Source organism: Hemibagrus wyckioides, linkage group LG21 (genome assembly GCF_019097595.1).
Source record: "Hemibagrus wyckioides isolate EC202008001 linkage group LG21, SWU_Hwy_1.0, whole genome shotgun sequence".
NCBI classification, from domain to species: domain Eukaryota; kingdom Metazoa; phylum Chordata; class Actinopteri; order Siluriformes; family Bagridae; genus Hemibagrus; species Hemibagrus wyckioides.
This window is the reverse complement of record NC_080730.1, coordinates 18,031,929-18,051,234: the sequence shown is the minus strand read 5'-3', so window position 1 is coordinate 18,051,234 and position 19,306 is coordinate 18,031,929. Positions and strand designations below refer to the sequence as shown.

The 19,306-nt window shown below is 40.5% G+C and overlaps 1 protein-coding gene across 4 annotated transcripts in view; it reads left to right on the top strand.

Moving 5' to 3' along the window:
* The first annotated feature begins 6,894 nt into the window (after window positions 1-6,894).
* The window catches only part of LOC131342905 (membrane-associated guanylate kinase, WW and PDZ domain-containing protein 1-like), a 139,717-nt gene continuing 127,305 nt past the window's right edge, over window positions 6,895-19,306 (top strand). For 2 of the 4 annotated variants that reach the window (XM_058374208.1, XM_058374206.1), the window contains exon 1: window positions 6,899-7,788. In XM_058374208.1, coding sequence (XP_058230191.1) covers window positions 7,491-7,788 — 298 coding nt within the window. In that variant the 5' untranslated portion in view covers window positions 6,899-7,490. Of the gene's footprint in view, window positions 7,789-19,306 lie in introns of all 4 variants that reach the window. The other 2 variants (XM_058374209.1, XM_058374207.1) reach the window with 2 other exon arrangements.

Below are 19,306 nucleotides of genomic sequence, written 5' to 3'. Positions count from 1 at the left end.
TTTCTGGACCTGTTTTAAATTATTCCTTTTCCTGGCACGCTCTCTGGGTTGAAACTCTATACGCTGAGGAAATACCCGGAGCCCGAACCGTGCGACAACCGAAGCCGCCCCTACACAATATGCACTCTCTTCTCATTCTCTCGCTCTCTCTCTCTCTAGCTTTTTCTCTCTGGCTTTGTTCTTTTCTTTCTAATCCTCCTTCTCGTCTCTGTGGCTCTGGACCAGCTCCAAGACGCCACTTTGCTTCATTTTGCTTCTCCACTCCAGATTCGGCCAAAGAGAATCCCCTAGGGCCACTTTAACACTCACAATAGACGTTAGCATAAAATGAAGGGGCTAGCATACGCTGGCTAATCCCCGGCCTGTGTGTTAGCACGAGTGATAAGCTCTGACTTTAATGAACTTTCTGTGAAGGAATCTTAAGTATTATATTAGTTTTTGACGATGTTGAATAGCATGAGATTATAATTGTTTTAATTTTTTTTAAACTAAATTAGCGCTAAACAATATACTGTTAGAGCCCTGAAGTTGATTAGTTTCCTATAAAAGCACATCCTGAAGTGTTTTATTCCTCATACACAAGAGCAATTTTCCCGAAGTGTATTAAACAACGACACAGCTATAATATTTATCCATTTACAGTTGCAGTTGCTGTCTGTGGTATAAGTTATCGTCTTCGTTATAGCAGCTACAAACACTTGCTTTTCCTTCTTCTCTTTCTCACTTAATATACAAAACATGCAGCTTGTTCAAGTTTCCGAGAATCCTTTTTTTTCCAGGAACAGTGGAAATTTATCCAGTGGAAATCTTAGGTTCCTGTCTTCGTCCTCCTCTCGTCTCAGAGCCGCCAGGGCGTAGCAGCGTAAGAAATAAAAGCAGAGTTATAAAGCACCGTAACCATCCCAGGACCTGCATTCATGAGACTAAACACCTCTCAAAGCTGATCCTCCTCCTGAACTTCTTCAGCTTTCATCCTCCAGACGTTCCTGTCCTGTCCTTCTTCCACGTTCCTGACTGTATTAGGGAGTAAGAGATACGATTCCACTCCTGAAGGCCAGATCAGGGGATTCATGTGTGCTGCACATGCTACATGTTTATCTTTCTCATCTCCTCATATCCTGCAGTGAATAACGCCTCATCATGGCACCTGTTAGTGGGTGGGATATATTAGACAGCAAGTGAACATTATGTCCTCAAAGTTGATGTGTTAGAAGCAGGAAAAATGGACAGCGTAAGGATCTGAGCGAGTTTGACGAAGGGCCAAATTGTGATGGCTAGACCACTGGATCAGAGCATCTCCAAAACTGCAGCTCTTGTGGGGTGTTCCCGGTCTGCAGTGGTCAGTATCTATCAAAAGTATCTTTTAAGTATCCTTTAAGTCCTTTAATTTGCGAGGCCTCCATGGGAGGAATAAAAGGATCTGCTGCTAACATCTTGGTGCCAGATACCACAGCACACCTTCAGGGATCTAGTGGAAACCATGCCTCAACGGTTCACAGCTGTTTTGGCAGCAAAAGGTAGGTGGTCATAATGTTATGCCTGATCAGTGTACATTGTTTTATATATATATTAATGTACAGTATGTATGATTATGTAAATAGGAAACAGATTATGGAGGGGTCGAGGCAGGAGACACGGACACAGGGTTTCATGTGCACCGGTTCCTGTCTCTCTGGTCTGAGCGGCTCCAGAGGATGGACAGAAGAGAAGGAGAAAATAAACAACTCTCTCTTTCTTTTTTTTTTTTTAAATCTTTCCATCAAGTGAGCCAGGTTTACAATTTCCTTTCCTTATATGAAGAAAAATGAACAAAAGTTTCAGAGCTTATATCCAAAAGATATACATATATATCTGTACTTTATGCATATTTGTTTGTGATCTTGTGGAAGAAGCCAGCATACACCCACACAATATAATCTAGTTCTTATGCAGCATGTTATACATATACATATATATGAAATAATAATTTATTTTTTCTGTACATTATTAAGGCCTGTTCTGTAATACAGAAAAATTACACACACGCTTCAGTAATAACACTATTTACACTCGTCACAGCTTTTTCGTATCTTACGTCAAGGAATGCTGATTATAGCTGTAAATAAATAATATATTACAAATTATGCCGTTACTCAGGTCTAATGATGCCTGAGACGTTTATATCATGTCTTAGAGTTGTTATAACCAGTGTCTCAGAGTGTCTCAGGTTAATTTCGTGTTGTAAAGAATCATATTTCTAGTGTTCACTTCACTATTTTTTGTTTTGAGGCTTCAATTTCCTCTGACATTGTCATTTCCTCACCCAAACATATATACAAATAAAAAACAAATACACTATATTGGCAAAAGTTTGAATTCAGGTGTGTTCTATGGGGTTGAGGTCGGGACTCTAGTGGACCGTGCAGGCCAATCGAGATCCTCCACACCAAACTCACTCATCCATGTCTTTATGGACCTTGCTTTGGTCACTGGTGTGCCGTCATGTTGGAACAGGAAGTGGTCATCCCCAAACTGTTCCCACAACGCATGAACTCGTCCAAAATGTCTTGGTATGAAGCTGAAGCATTAAGAGTTCCTTTCACTGGAACTAAGGGGTCGAGCCCAACCCCTGAAAAACAACACCTGAATTCAATGATTTGGAGGGGTGTCCCAAAACTTTTGGCAGTATAGTGTATATCAGTTTCATAGGTCATAAATTTTTAATCACACACATCTGTCACGGTGCTTCAAGCAGGATCGTAGGCTAGAGCTACAGCAATGATAACATTTGTAAATGAAGTTGGATGAGATTTCTTTGGTCTCATGTTGGCTGAACGTTTGAGGCTTAATTATTAACACAAAGAGAAATTCTAGCTTACGTCTGGTCGTGACCGCCTCTCGACCTCGGCTAATCCTAGTCACCGTTTTAACTACAATCCTGCACAGTGCTTCTTTGCGTATATTTCAGCTCAAAAACTCAAAGAGAGATCAAAGAGTATTACACTGAACTTCCACCAAAACCACAGAGACTTATTTTCCTGACCAGACGCCTAAACAGACGCCACAATTTAATCCTTGTACTTTTTACAGGCCTGCCTATTAAGACTTCCTGCTTTAGAGTACAGCATTGTCGATATTCATTCAAACTGCAATAGATTTTCACTTCTGATCAATTAGTAATTATTGAAATAGCTTTTCAGATGTGCTGAGTCCAATGTCGGATAAAAGATGGACTTTCCAGCTTCGTCTTCTTTATTTCTTGCAGATCCGGACTTGAGGGACTCGTCTTGATTGTTTTTTTTAATAAGCAGAAAGAATAAAAGAGCAGGAATTATTTATCTTAAAAGGGATGCGCTGGCTTACTTGTCTCAGGACATGATGGAAGCGATGTATAGAACGCATGCAGATTTATTCCTCGCGCCTGCGGCAAATGATCTGTCGTGCTTTCGTTCGGATTTAGTAGCTGATTAGCATGAAATCAATCGCAAATTGTTTGTGCGTGCGCGTTTCTGTAGCTACCGAAAAGGAGCAGCAGGCTCGAGTGAGCTGTGTGTCTCCAGGCTGCTCCATCATCCATCGCATGCTTTAATCCCTGAGTCTTTCTGAAATAGGGGATATGGGGATCGATGGGTTACATCATCGCTCACAGGCCCCAGATGCGAAGGCCTGGCAGGATGCGCCTGCTCCTTGCTTCTGTCGGCTCTGCTGGGGGAAAACAACACGGTTTAAAACACACGTTAATCAGACAGTGTTATTTGTAAGGAGCACAGAACAAACAGCACAACATCGAAAAACATTTACACCCTTTCCTTCACACACACACAATTTAATATGCATGAAGACGATCGCAGTGACGAAAACGAGAACAATCGCTAATTTCCAACGGTGTTGTTTTGCGAGTATTTGACTTGCAAATAGCTGGTGATTAAAGTGCTATTGTGCAAGTGATAATGACGCAGCTGACGCTGATGAATTAAGCACACAGAGATTTCACAGTAAAAAAGCGCTTTGCTGTAATGTTGGGCCACTGTCTGTGATCTATAAAGAAGTACATTATGAGGGAAAAAAACCAAGGTCACGATTATTCTGAATTATGCCTCCTGATGTCACACTCAGGTCGAGCTCGATTATTCTGTAGAAGTAAAATCTCATGCTAAAGCACGTTGCTTTAAACACTGATGCTGGTTAAACCAAGCTTTGAAGATCTGTCATCTTTCAAAGCAGCATATTTAATCCATCCATCCATTTTCTGGATCCCGGGTCAAGAGGAGACCGGAGACGATCACACTGGACTCGGGGGACAAAGTGGGGGACATGCTGGACACAATGACACACACTCGCACACCTATTCAGATGAAATGGACACCTTAGAGACATCAGTCAGCCTAAAATGCATGTCTTTGGACTGGAGGAGGAAACTAAAGCACCCAGAGGAAACCCACGAAGCATGGAATGAACCTGCAAACTCCACACACAAGGAGCAATGACGGGAATATGGGAAGTGAACCCTCAACATCAACCCCAGAGCCATCAAAAAGGAGACTAGCATGAATGGGCAAATATGTAGTGACACATAGATAGATAGATGGATGGATGGATGGATGGATGGATGGATGGATGGATGGATGGATAGATAGATAGATAGGTAGGTAGTTAACTTTATTGTCATTGCATACTACAGGTACATAGCAACAAAATGCATAGAATTGTGCAAATGACCACATTCAGATAAATATGTAAATATATGTACCAGAAACTCCACTACACTCACCTGTTGCACATTTCTTCATGACTATAACCTGTTAAAGAAAGGACATTATTTACATTTACAATTATTTACTCTCTAGTGTCACCCAAATGAAGATGAGGTTCCCTTCAGAGCCAGGTTCCTCTCAAGGTTTCTTCCTCATATCATCTCAGGGAGATTTTTCTCAACACTGTTGCCTCAGGCTTCTCATTAGGGATAAATATTAGGGATAAATAGTAACTTAACTTCTGTTTCTATTCTACTGTAAAGCTGCTTTGAGGCAATGTCCATTGTTAAAAGCACTATACACATAAATTGAATTGAATGTACAACAAAGAAATATTTAATATTCATTATATGTGTGTTTATATGATCTATACATGAAGATGAAAAGAAAAATGTATATAAATATATATGTGTATGTACAACATCGGGTATACACCGATCAGGCATAACATTATTATTAATATTGTGTTGGTCTCCCTTTTTCTGCCAAAACAGCCCTGACCTGTCCTGCAATGTGTATTCTGACCCCTTTCTATCAGAACCAGCATTAACTTCTTCAGCAATTTGAGCAACAGTAGCTCGTATGTTGGATCGGATCACACGGTCAAGCCTCAGCTCCGCACGTGACTCAATGAGCCTTGGCCGTCCATGACCCTGTCGCCGGTTCCTTCCTTGGACCACTTTTGATAGATACTGACCACTGCAGACCGGGAACACCCCACAAGAGCTGCAGTTTTGGAGATGCTCTGATCCAGTCATCTAGCCATCACAATTCGTCCCTTCGTCAAACTCGCTCAAATCCTTACTCTTGTCCATTTTTCCTGCTTCTAACACATCAACTTTGAGGACAAAATGTTCACTTGCTGTCTAATATATCCCACCCACGAACAGGTGCCATGATGAGGAGATACTCAGTCTTATTCACTTCACCTCTACACTGCTCAGAATGTTATGCCTGATCGGTGTATGTACCCAAGATAATACAGATCATATAAATATATAGAGAGATAAAACTAGGGCATGCTATGAATTTAAAATTATTTACAATTATAATTAAGTAAGTATATAGAGATAATACAGAATGTATAATACAGGGTACATTATAGATATATAATAAAAATAAAGAATATGAGCTGTTACAGGAAAATAATAAATAACAGAGTGGTGTGATTATGCGAAGCGACCATCAATGTTACCAAAGTTGGTTATTTTTTTAAATAAAATCCCTCTTGTACCACAGCATCTTTCCAATTATTCCAGACTCTTATCTATTAAACAGCATCAGATTTTTAATGTGTTAACATGGTGCATAAACATCACTAGTCATTCAATTAAAACCACTGAAGTCTGATCAAAGTCTGATCGACACGACAATGTAAAAAAAAAAAAAAAAAAAGGTCAGCTTTGACTTCAGCTTGTCTTTTAAGGGCAGACGAGTTCGTCATGTTTACATGTCTGTCATATTGTGGAATGTGGATTGGTTTTGGTCACAGCCCAGAAAACATGAGTTTCATGGATTGGCCCTGCTGTGTTTTGTAAAACCTGTCAGACTGGAAGTGTTGAGTGCAGAAGGACTTGAGTGCGGAACAGAGAGGACAGTCCGGGTGAAGCCGAGTGACGTCAGCACATAGTTTTACTCAACAAAGTCTAATGCTCACTTTTATTCAGCATTCCTATGTGGACAGTTAAAACTGGCCCTGTAAGGTACGGCTCAGGTCCTCTTCCTCATCTTATATCAGATGAAGCAGAATTAAATTTTTTTTTTTAATTTAAACACAGAAGAGTTCAATGAATTGCTTCCTCACATTATTCAGGTTCAATAGTTGATATTAAAATAGTTTCTTAATATTTTTTTTACATTTAAAATTAATTACATATACATTTAGAAAATCGTATTACATATGATCTAAAATGTTAATAATTATTATTATTTTTTATTTAAATTTTAACATTTAAAAAAATTCTTTAGTCCTACAAACTCTGGGTTACATTTATGGATAATCTTCGTGATATAATATGACATTAAATTGGGTGTGTTTGGTTTGTTTTGTAAACACTGCGCGTGGTAAAGTGAGGGCGCTAGGACCGTGCGATTGCAGCGCTTTAGGGTTTCCACCCTCCCTTCAGGACTACGGAGGGATGCAGTGGGCATGCGCGAGCGTTAGGGCCGATCTGTAACTACAGGCAGGAGCGCGAGCGCGCGCACTCTCCCGGAGCCGCACGGAGCGTCGCTAACAAACACAAGTGGAGGACGTCGTACCTGCTTAAAGGAGCCGTGAGTCGCGTTCAGGCAGCGAGTTACCCGGGGAAAGGTAAGAATAAAAACAAAGCTGGAGACGAGTAAAGAGTTTTGGGACTCTTTGGCGAAGGGGAAATAATCGGTGGAATTAAACAGACAAACAAAAAAGGTTGTGCGCGAGGCGGTACGACTTTAATGAGGATTGCGGAGGAAGATGAGGAATAAAGCGGATGTAAATTAGAAGCAGCTGGTGAAGTCCCGGAGTTTCGTTACCAACTTCTCTACTGGATAAAGGATGGCTTGAGTTTTTGTTTCTGAATTTTTTGCAATTACTTTTTTTTTAATTATTATTTTTTGTAAGGAACCCCACGCGCTCATGTTTGGAAGAGCGGCGGAGAAACTTTGCTGCGAGTGAAACACCCGGTTTGTGAGCTGTCAGAGACCGGGAGGATTTGACCACCTGCTTCCAGGACAGACCCTTATCCTCTGTCCCCCTGTCCTGTCTCTTGTCTCCTCACCATGTCCAAAGCGATGCAGAAAAAGAGCCACTGGAGCGCGAGAGTGAGCGAGTGCGCGGTGCGGCGGGACGCGCGCGGGGACGTGAACGTGCCTCTGCAGGGCGGAGCGGAGAACGGAGAGTTCGTATACGTGGGCCGCGTGGATCCCGGCTCCATCAGCTACGACCACGGCACTCTGACCGAGGGAGAGCTGGTGCTGGAGGTGGAGACGCTGCCCGTGTCGGGATTACCGCTGTATGACGTGCTGAGCGCCGTGAAGAACTCCAAAGGAGCCGTGAGACTCAGAACCGTCCGCCAAGGTAGGCAGCGCGTGCGGCGCAGCGGAGCTTGTTTACTTGTGTTTATTTACTTTACCGCTCGTGCTTCTCTGTTCGGGATCGATGAGTAAACAAACACTTAAAGTGTCTAAACAAACACCAGGGCACGAGCTACTTAAAGGGTTCTACAGGACATAGAACCATACAGGGTTCTCCCTGAGTGACCACTCAGGAACAACTATTATAGATTGTCCCAACTATCACCTGCATCTGGAAGGGTTCTACTACACCACATAGAACCCTTAATGACTTCCCAAAAGCGACAGTTGAGGAACTTGTATTTGTTCTAGATTGGCCACCTTTATTAACTTCTCCAAAAAAATAAGGTTCTACTTGAAACACACAGAATCAGGGTTCTCTGAAAGGGTTTTGTAACAGACAGAAGTTTCTCATCCTTGTGTTTCTGGAGAACCCCAAACCCATAGTGTTGCTTCCAGAGTTGATGTGGGTGTGTTGGATCAGGGTTCTCCAGGACCAGGGATGAGAACCTGTGACCTGCACTTACCATGTAGGACATGGACATAAGCCCCTGACACTGTAACAGAGAATAAACACAAATGATGCAGAGTACTATGCACTGTGTGTGTGTGTTTGTGTGTGTTTGGAGGGAACCCTCAAGGGAAAGGTTCTATTTGTTTGGTTGTTGAGAGCCTCACCTCTAACATTTGTCCAAATCCTTGACTCCATCAATAAATTCACACATCAGTGCTATACATTTACACCACTTCTAGAAAGTTCTACCAAGAAATCCCCTGTAAGGCAGTGAGTCGTGTGAAGCTGGGCGTGATTGACTGAGCTCTCCACAGCACTCCGGCTCTCGCTCTCCAGCGGTCTGTTTAGTGTTAAATCATATCAGCAGGCCGCATGTCAGTGCCCCAGCTGTAAATCTCAGGTGGAGGAAGCACAGAGCGTGGATTGTGTCAGCTTTTTCTCGCTGATGCACGCTGACGGCTCCCTGCAGACTTGCCTCTCATCACATGGTTTAAGTTATGGAGCGGGCTTGTGGCTGGGGGGCTCCGCCCATTCGGCTCCGTTCAGACAATATCAGGAACCGAGCCAGTCGACTTCAAGTGCACGGTGCTGCAGTTGTTCCGTTGCTCTCTCTCTCTCTCTCTCTCTCTCTCTCTCTCTCTCTCTCTCTCTCTCTCAGTGTCTGTATCCATCTCTGTTTTCCTCACTTTCCTTTTCTCTGCCTCAGTTTCTCTCTCTCTCATTTCTCTTTCTTTCTCTTTCCTCTTTCTCTCTCGCTGTCTGTCTCCATCCATGTTTCTCTCTCTTTATTTTCTTTATTTTACTCTCTCTCTCTCTCTCTCTCTCTCTCTCTCTCTTTCCTTTCTCTCTCTCTCTCTCTCCCTCTCTCTCCCTCCCTCTCTCTCTTTCCTTTCTCTCTCTCTCTCTCTCTCTCTCTCTCTCTCTCTCTCTCTCTTTCCTTTCTTTCTCTCTCTCTCTCTCTCTCTCTCTCTCTCTCTCTCTCTCTCTCTCTCCCTCTCTCTCTCTCGCCCTCTCTCCGTCTCCTTCCATTTCTGTCTCTGAGCCACAGAAACTGGTGTTTGGTTTCACTTTTATTCACCATGCCTGGAAATTTCGGTGAAATTGCTCCTAATTGAGAAAATGTGTCTGGCAAAGCTTCGTTGTACGCTCTTATCATTTGACAACGGTGACATTTGTTTTTTGCGGACTTGTTGCAGAAAACTCCATGCTGAAACACATTTAATAAAGTAACACTCGATTACATGGGACGTGAATTGTATTTAGGTTTTGTTTTTGTTTTCTTTTTGGAAATATAGTATATAGTGTTTGTAAAATGAACATTAAAGTAAAGACATGCTTTAGTTGAGGCATCCTTTATTCCTCCTCATCCTGTGGTGGGAAATGACATCATTAAAACCTGTAACACACACACACACACACACACTGACAAGACTCGGGTTAGTTAGTTAGCGATCTACGGATTTGATGATAAAATTAGCATGAATGTTGACCCTCGGAGAACTGGCCAGACTAAAGCACTAAAGCGCCGCTGCATCGCTCTCTAAATTTAACCCTCCTCAATCGTGGCATTGTGGGTAAACGGTTCGACCAACATGTCAACAGAGATTTTCTGAGAAAATAAAGCTTGGGTTGTTGCATCACTACAAGCTGATGCTTTTTTATTTTCTTCTCAGCTTGACCTGCTTTGTTATTGTTCTGCTGTATGACAGTGCAGTGTCTCTCTCTCTCTCTCTCTCACACACACACACACATATTTAGGGAAGTTTGCAGGGCCAGTACAGTAGGTATACTATAAAGTGACCTTCATATCTTCTGTACTTGAGTAAATAAACCTCATCTGCGTAACAGCTGCGTAGTTCAGCGCCGGCTGCAGCGCCGATATCTAACACACCTATTAATCTTTATCGATTTTCCAATCTGCTGACCGTTTTACTTTTCAAACCCTCTGCTTAATGAAGTCATAAAAACAAGTTACACAGATATATTTTGTTGCCCGTTGACAGAGGAACAGAGTAGCGGAGAGTCATCGTTTTTTCATAGGCAGGTTTGAGGTCGTGTCAGTCACCACGGGAACGCTCTCGGTTTTTCACACCGCTTGACCCTCGACCTCTTCCGCACGCTGCCCGGGTTGGCAATCTGCAAGGAGCGATTTTAGCCTCACGGATGTGATGACTCCTGTTGACTTGCAAATGATCTCATGGCTGCATGAGCTCAGGATCGGTGTGTTTTGCATGTGTGGTCATGTGACCTTTCGGGGGGGGGTATGAGAATATGCAAAATTATATCCGATTAAATGTCGCAGTAACGTATCAGATTTATTACTATATGGCAGAAATAACAGCATAATTATTGATGTTTTTTTCTGGTATATGATGTTATATATAAAACAACAACCACAGAATCTGATTACAAAAAGAAGTTATTAAATAATGTAAATTTTATTAATATAATTTAGCTACAATTCATTTTGTATGCTTCTATACATTTATACAATTTTTTTTATATTACTCTGAGAACCCTTAAAGGGGGATATAGAAATAAAATCCATTAAAAATAGTGAATATGTATCTGTTTAAAAATTATATATTAATTTAATTGAATAATTTACTAATTAAAAACAACTGAACATTTTTTGCCGTATTAAAAATGGCACAACAGCGTGTTAAAAAAAGGAAATGAATATTTTGCTATTTTAAATGAATCATATCTTATAGTATTGATATTTTATATAAATATAAAATTGTTTATTTAAATTTTTAAAAATTGTCAAAACAAAAATTTTACACTTTTTAATATTTATTAGTTTTTTATTTATTTATTTTTAAATACATTACTGAGAAAAGAGTTTTGCCTTCGTGTCCTGAAACCAGGAGGGACCTGGTGGTTGCCGTTTGTATTTTGATAAATATACGTTCAAATTTATTTAAAAATCATAAATAATCCTAAATGTAGCCTTAAGTGAGCGATGTAAAAGAGATCAGCAATGTTTCCCGTGAAGCCTGACTTGAGCCTGAACGAGGAATTTAAAAACTGTCTCTGTGTCTGAGTCTAAAATCACATTAGCGCTTATCCTCTGATCGTGCTCACTAACACAGATCCCATATCAGCTCTCTTAACCTAAGCCGCCTGATTGGAGACGGGGCGATTGTGGACGCTGGATTTGCCCCGGGGTCGGATTAGTGCGGAGATACCGGAGTCCGGAATGCACATGGGAGTTTATTTTACCTCTGATTCCTCTGTTTACTCAGGGATCATGCTAAATCCTGTTGAGTTACCGCACAGAGCAGCAAGAAACGCTCTTACGGGAGGGTCGGGGGTCATGGCAAGGGGTCTGAGACACATCTGATGGTGAAAGAACTTGCCTTATAGCTTGTGACACAGCTGTTGAATTCCCAATTGATTGATGTGAGTGATCGGTCAGGAAGTCTTGACATCACAGCACTCATTCTAATATGCTATCATTTCTGTCCAACAAGGCAGTCCACTTAAAAATAAAAACATGATGGAAAAAACACCTGCAGTTGTTGAAATTGGTGACTGTGAGGAGATTTTATTGACTTATTCATCATTTCCTAGAAGGAGAAACTGTAACGTTTAGTTTTCCGACACGGGATGTTGCTCCGGTTTCTTCAAGTTGTTTTTTTTTCGTCTTATTATCTTCAAGAGGTTGGTGAGGGGGTGACTCCTTACAGCTGGTTTAACTTGTTTTACAAATTATTAAAGCTAACTATAAATGGACAAAAACTGAACTGAGTCATTCTTTTATTGTCAAACTGGTGTATAAGAGGAATAAATCACTTCAGGACATGCTGTTCTAGGAAAATAGCCAACTTAAGGATGGTAGAAGTAACTCCACGTCATCACACCACACCTGTCAATAGGTGCGTTTACATGGACACTTTTTAATCAGATTGGACTGAATTCAATCAGATTGACGAATCCGATCGCAGCGTTTACATGAACGCAGTATAAAGTAATCAGATTGTTATGCGCGTTTACATGACACATGATTAGAATCGGATTAGATCTTTTGACATGCGCACAGTCCGTGAAAACATCCGTACGTCATATGTCATTGCACATGCGCAGAACTTTCCAGGAACATATTCCATCCGATTAAGTGTTTACATGTCCTCTTGATCAGACTAAAAATGGTTTAAACCATCCCTTGCCATCTGACTGAAATTTTAATTGGATGTGGCAAATTCCATCCGACTGACGTGTTTACATGACACTTTTTTAATCTGATTGTGCTTCTAGTCCTGTTACGATCGGATTACAAGTGTCCATGTAAACTCACCTAATGATTTATTTTCACCTGTAGCACCTCCCCATGCGTTTTCTTCCCTATGTTTTGGATTGTAGCTCATGGCGGCATCAGATAGAAGCAGTAGAAAGTGGTCATATTACTGACACTGTAAGAGACTCATCAAAGAGACTCATCATGGGAAACATCTTTTCTGATGTGGAGGTGCTTCTCGAAGGTTCTTGCATGTGGTCCATCATCTCTATGGAAGTTTTTACTCATCCAGGTTGGGCAGGAGGATCTCCAAAAGCCCATTGTTTATTTCTGTTTTCTCCCCCATTTTATCAGAACGTTGGTGCTCACAATAGCCATAAGCTACGTATCAAAGCTGGAATTATAATTGTCCTGAGTTTCCTTTCAGCACCTGGGTTTAATTAGAGAGGATTGAACCCAACCCTGGTTACCATTACAGCGGAACAGCCGAGAGCTAGAAAACCTGCCCAGTGCTTCCCTGATCTCAGTGGGATTAACTCGGCGGGTGTCATGTTTTCTCAAATTAAAAAATGACTTGTTCAAACATTACGCAGTGTATAACAGCTGCTTAGCCGTTAAGGTTCTATGCTGACATCCAAAGCTGTAATCAGGTAATTGAATTCATCACTTATTAGATCCGGAGGACGTCTGGCTTGAGGATGCCGTCCAGGATTCCCGACCAGGGGGTCGCTTTTTCCTGGTCGGAGGTTGGGAATTCCAGGTTATGAACGTTTCATTTGCACAGAAATGACTAGAAAGTGATTGAAATTGGAAACCTGCACTACAAATCCAGGCTCTTCTCTTCTTCCTGCATATCTCTTTTAGGACACACATTTTGATAAACAGAAGCGCTAGTTTCGGCCATGGAGCATGCATCTTTATCTTCTTTCCTTCGTGTTGACACCGGCGCCGACGTCTGAGCAAATGAGCCGTTAAAAAGCTGAGAGGTAGTCCTTGACTTAAAAGGATAAAAAAATCCCGTCTTGTGCTCATTGTGGCTGTCTAACGTCACTATCTTTTTCTGTTAACAAGGCCAGGGCGTGTTCTGCTGTTGAGTAGCATCGTGCACACGGTCACGATATTTGTACATGCTGACGGGTTGAAAACGTGACTGAGTGAGAATGTTGAACCTTGAAGAGCTTCTCTGCTTTTTCACTTGGCCCTAATTAGCCTCCTGCTGAGAATTTTAAAAACAGACGGATGATCAGGCCACTAGACCGAAAACGAGCGACCGTCTTCACGTCATCGTCTCGTGTTTCATGATGTTTATCATGTGCAGCATGACCGACTTTTCTCTGCGTCTCTGCTTTCTCTTTTCTCTTCGTGAACCCACTTGTACACAAAGTTTATTCTGACGAACGTTGTCCAAATCCTGTCCGAACTGCTTAGAGAGTTAAAAAGCAGATCGCTGGATAACGTCGCAAGCCTGTAGATCTTTCCCAGACCCCCAAGTGTACAAGCACAAGATGTCTTTACTTATGCGAGAACGTGATCCGGGTTTTGCTCCGAGACAAACCCCACACACATGCTACAATTTCGTCTTCATCCTGTTCAAGTCCTGAAATGGGAATATCGATTCCTTCATAATTCCTGAAACATTCCTGGTTTTTCTGAAGGATGGTTTTGAGTAAAGTTTTATAACAGCAGCTCTGACGGTAGCTTAAAACAAGTCATAGGTTTCTACAGTATATTAATGTGCGAGTTATTAATGGTTTCTATGGTTGAACAGAGACTAGAATGGTGGATGCATCGGGTCTAATAATCGATGGATTTGAAGTGTTATTTATTGCCGAAAAGCATATTATCAACATGGTGATAATGGAGTCTCCAGTGTCAGAGCTTTGGAAAAGTCACTCAGTCAATGATAAAGCTCTAACTTCAGGTTTTCTGCCAATTCTTCAGGACGGTTTGTGTTGAGGTTTCTCAGGAATTAGCAAAATTTTTTTTGTCTTGTTATCTTTGTGAGAACTGACTAGCGAGAGAGAGAGAGAGAGAGACTAAATTGAGTCAAAAAGACATCTTCATGTACTTAAGCATTTTTGTGTCAGAAAGACAGCGTAAGACGAATTAAAAACATAATATTTAGGGAAAATAGTGCATGCTGGTTTGGTAAAATTGACCCCATTTTACTTTGTGCTGTGTTACACCACTGCACTCTTGATTATTTTCCCAGAACAACGCACCTCTTGAGTGGTTTAGACCCTGCATATACAGTTCCTCGGCTTTACAGCCAGCTTTTGCAATAGAAAAACATTATTTCTGGATTTTTTCTGACGAAGTTTTTTCTCATGATCGACACCAATGACCATTAAAGGCTTCGGCAAAGATAACAAGTCAAAAAAAAGTTTTAGGGAAAGTTCCAAACTTGTGATTGAAGCTCTAGTTTGCACTGGAATTGTGCTATAGAGTGAAATATCACTTGTCCAACACACAAAGTCTGACAGCTCTGCTATTTACTGAAGCACAGTCGCAATCTGAACTATTCCAGGTCACATGTCTGGAAATGGGAACAGTGTCGAGGCAATATTTAGAAAAGTGCATTGTTCTGTGTAGTAAAAGAGAAAAATTGTTCTTCTCTGTCTGGATGTCTGAGGCCATTTCTCTCTAAACAGCCCTAATTCTTCCCGGCGTGGATTCTGCTCCAAAAGTCTGCTCCATGTCGGTGTGATTGCATCTCTGGTTAAAGTATATCCCAAAGGTGTTCAGCTGGATTCGGATCGGGTGACTGGATAAAAAACAGTGAACTCATCGCCATGTGCATGAATCCAGTTTGATACGGCTTTCACTATGAGTTATCACGCTGGACGTAGATTTTAGTCCAGTGTAGTCCTCAAATACACTGATTTTCAAGTGTGCCAAGGAATCATTCCCCACACCAGTACACCACCTCCACCAGCCTGGACTGTTCACACACACACACACACGGTATAGCGCCGTAACATGACCTCCTTCATCATTTATTTACAGTTCATCACTCCTTCTCACCTCTCGTCTGTAGAGTTTATCCACCTTTTCCAGCCTCAAGCAAAAATAGCTTTATATGCTGACATTTTATTTATTTGAACATGTTCCCCCAGTATTGGGGAAATCCTCCTGGAGCTGGACAATATGATGTTATTATAGTGATTAATTATGAGTGACATATTATTAATAAATTAATTATATATACTATTACAATTATATAAAATTTTCTTCTGATGGTCATTAAAATATCATTAATAATATAAAAAAAGAACTCTTTAATAAAGTGATACTAATGGAAAAATTCTATTTAATTTTTTTATCATCAATAAAAAAAATTATTAGTAATATTAAAAAAAACAAAAAACAAATACAGATACTGATGGAAAATTTTTAGATGGTCTGTATATATTTTTTTTTTTTTACATTTTGTATTTGAACTATTATTTTTTATTTTCATCAAGTAAGTTTTATTTTTGATGATATTCATTTAATCTGTGATCTCAGGTTTGAATGCAAACCTCATCCACTCTGATGCACAGTAAAAATCTTATAGAAGATTTTCTTACTAACTTCTTAACTGACTAACAGCTGTGAATGTTTGTGATATTGTGTTTTTGTTAGCTTATTTGTTGCTCGTAATACTTAAAGTCAAATATATCATTTGCCTTTCGAGGGACGGGAACGCTCGGGATTTAAAAGCCACCAGGATACTCGTCATTTCTGGCACATATTGTTCAAATTTGAGTCATTTGCATGTTAAGTAGAGGTGCTCCTGGGCGTTTCCTCTCTTTGTTACTATTTCATTCTCTTTAATTACAGGTTTCGCCAAAATCCTGACCACACAAGTGACCTTGGAGAGAAAGGGGGATGAGGTTGGGAAGGGGTGTGTGTGTGTGTGCGTGTGTGTGTGTGAAAGAGAAAGAAAGGTTTCTTTGAGATCAAGAAGGTCAGTTTGGTGTAGGAGGCTTCATACAATAGCACAAAGACTCCTGTCATGCTTCACTTTTCTTCCCCCTTTTTCGCGCTTTTCTGATTTGGGGCTTTGTGTTCGTTGTGGTGCAGGTCATCCAGAGCAGCTGATCTTTCCTGAAATATCAGCCAAATGACTTTCCAGTCAGATAAATATCTCCCGCGAGAGGCTTTCTGACTTTCACTAAAAGAAATATTTATTTGTACTCCGTACTAAAACCAGTCTATAATCTCTTGCTGTTTCTCTCACTTGCGAATGAATCCACAGCGGATCCGTGTTTGGAATCACGGCCGTCGATCCTCTAAGCATCCCAGATGTTGTTATCGTTTAGGCGTCGATCATTACGGAGAGTTCGCAAAATGAAGAGGTTTTTATGCCTAATTGTGGCTTCCATCTGGAAAAGCTTCTTTTTTCCCCGTCTTAATAACGTTGCTTTGTGTATCATCACGTATTTTTTGCAGCTTTTATTTATTTATTTTTCATTTATTTCAGTTTTAATTATTAGAAAATAATCACAACAGTAAGACCTGAAGGTGTTTTCTGATACCAGGATGCTTTGGATGTCATCTACCTTCCTTCTTCTAACCTTCTTCCAGTCTTTTCAACTAGCTAACAATTCTACATTTGTTGCCATGGTTACATCTTGACAGAGGTTTTCTTCTCGCTTTGTGTGTTCCCATGCGCTACATCCGGCGTTTTTCTGACCGCTCTGTCATGTACATCATGGTTACTTGACAGTATAGAAAGCAAAGACTTTGTAAACTTATTTAGCTAACTGCTATGGCTATTATTATACTCTATGTCCTGTAACCACGCGTTGCTATGGTGACGGGAAAAAGGACATTACCACACTTAATTGTTAATCTCCAATCAGTGCTGCTTGTAAATAATTTCTTGTTGAAGAGCTAAATAATTTGATTAGTAGCTTAAATGTAGCCCAAGGCTTAACTCGTTACTTATGCTTGTTGCCGTAGTTACGCTTGACACTTTTACACCATGATTCATCCTCATCATCATTTTCTTTTTAATGCTTGTTTTTTTGACCGTTTTAATAAGTTTGCTTTGGGATTCTTTGTTTAAAATGCCGTATTGTAGAACGGAAGGTGTGACGGATTGCAGACGTTAATAACGCGTGCAGTTTTGTTATAAACGTGTTATTTCTTGATTAACATCTGGCTTCCGAATTCCTTCATTTTTAAGCACTCGCGCTCATTCATGCATCACACTCTCCGCTTATTAGCACCTCTTTAATTGCTCCAGTCCACAGTCCCGTCTTGTTAATTATCTATCAGGGCCAGTCGTGCCGCTCAGGCTTGCCTCTGTCGCCGTGGCAACTGATGTCATGGCGACGTGAGGCGAACGGCTGTGCTGTGACCGTCTGCTGTCAAGAAGCGACGAGATGGACAGGTAGAAATGATGGGGGCGAGAGCATCACACACACACGCTGCAGACCTCCTTCTTCTTATTTTTAATTATATTTATTTATTTTATTGTTTTTTTTTTATTTTATAAAATACAAACTGTAGTTAAAATTTGTCCAGTCAAATGTCAGATATTTCTTTTTTAAGTTTTTCATTTTAAATTTAATAATTATGATGTGAGTGAGTTGTATTCATTTTTATTAAGCACTGAACTCGGAGCAGTTGTTCTCAGCCTACACACACTTCCCTGTGCATGCCGTCATGGATCCACACACCCGTCTTGAACCCGAGCCCGTCCCGAGCGCGTGCAGCAGAGCCGTCTCCATTTGATGCTATTCTGAAATCTCTCATGTGGCCTCGTAACAGTGTGTGGGTTTAAATCAGCAGATCTGCTGCTGGCACGCTCTGTAATCCTGCCATCACTTTTAAGAATCGCCCTCCGTTCTCCTCTCCTCAGGAAAAAAACATTTTCCTCCTGTCCTGGTTTTACTCGTGGCTGTAAAAACTCCGCAACTCGACCAAGCCATGACGAATCCATTCTTTCTGTCTGTCGGAGGAAGAAACGGTTTGTACTTTGAAGTTTTTTGGCAGGAGTCGAAGCCGTGACCATCGCTTGTAAGGACCAAGTGTCCCTTTGTGTCCTCTTTAGACTGCAGCTGCTCAGATGTCATGAACATTTCTTCAGTAACCAGATACTACTATAACCATAATTAAATTATTAGCAGCAAATCTAACCTGTCATCGGATGATCGTCATGGTTACGTTCCATCACGAGTCCCGTGAACGCTGGTTTGGAAACGTATCTCAGATCTGGATTCAGATTCAACACACGTAATATCATTATCATATAAAAAAAAAATCAGAGAGATGGGCAGACAGAAACGATATTTAATATAACAAAACATAAAATATATTAAAATATTTAGAGAGCCATGTTGCCATGACTACTTCATTAAAAGTAATGAATTATCTGTAATACATAAATTATTATTGGGGAAAAAAACTAAGCAAAAAAAAAAAATCGGTAATCAGAATGTATGCAGAAATTCAGAGAGACATTTATAAAAGTGAAAAAAAAAGAAAGAATAATTTAAAAAATATATACATTGCAAATGCATACAAAAAAAAGTATTTATTTTTTTATTTTATTTTTTAATTTAATCATTTTTATAATTTTAATTTTTATTTTTATTTAAAAAATTTTAAATTATTTATTTATTTATTTATTGATTGATTGATTGATTGATTGATTGTATTTTTTTCCCCTGGTCTATGGGAAGCAGTGGTCTGTGTTGAATATCCACAGCAGTGACCTGAAGGTTCCAAGTTGAAGTCCAGTGAAGTCCAGTTCTGTGTCCTGCAGTCAGACCCTTG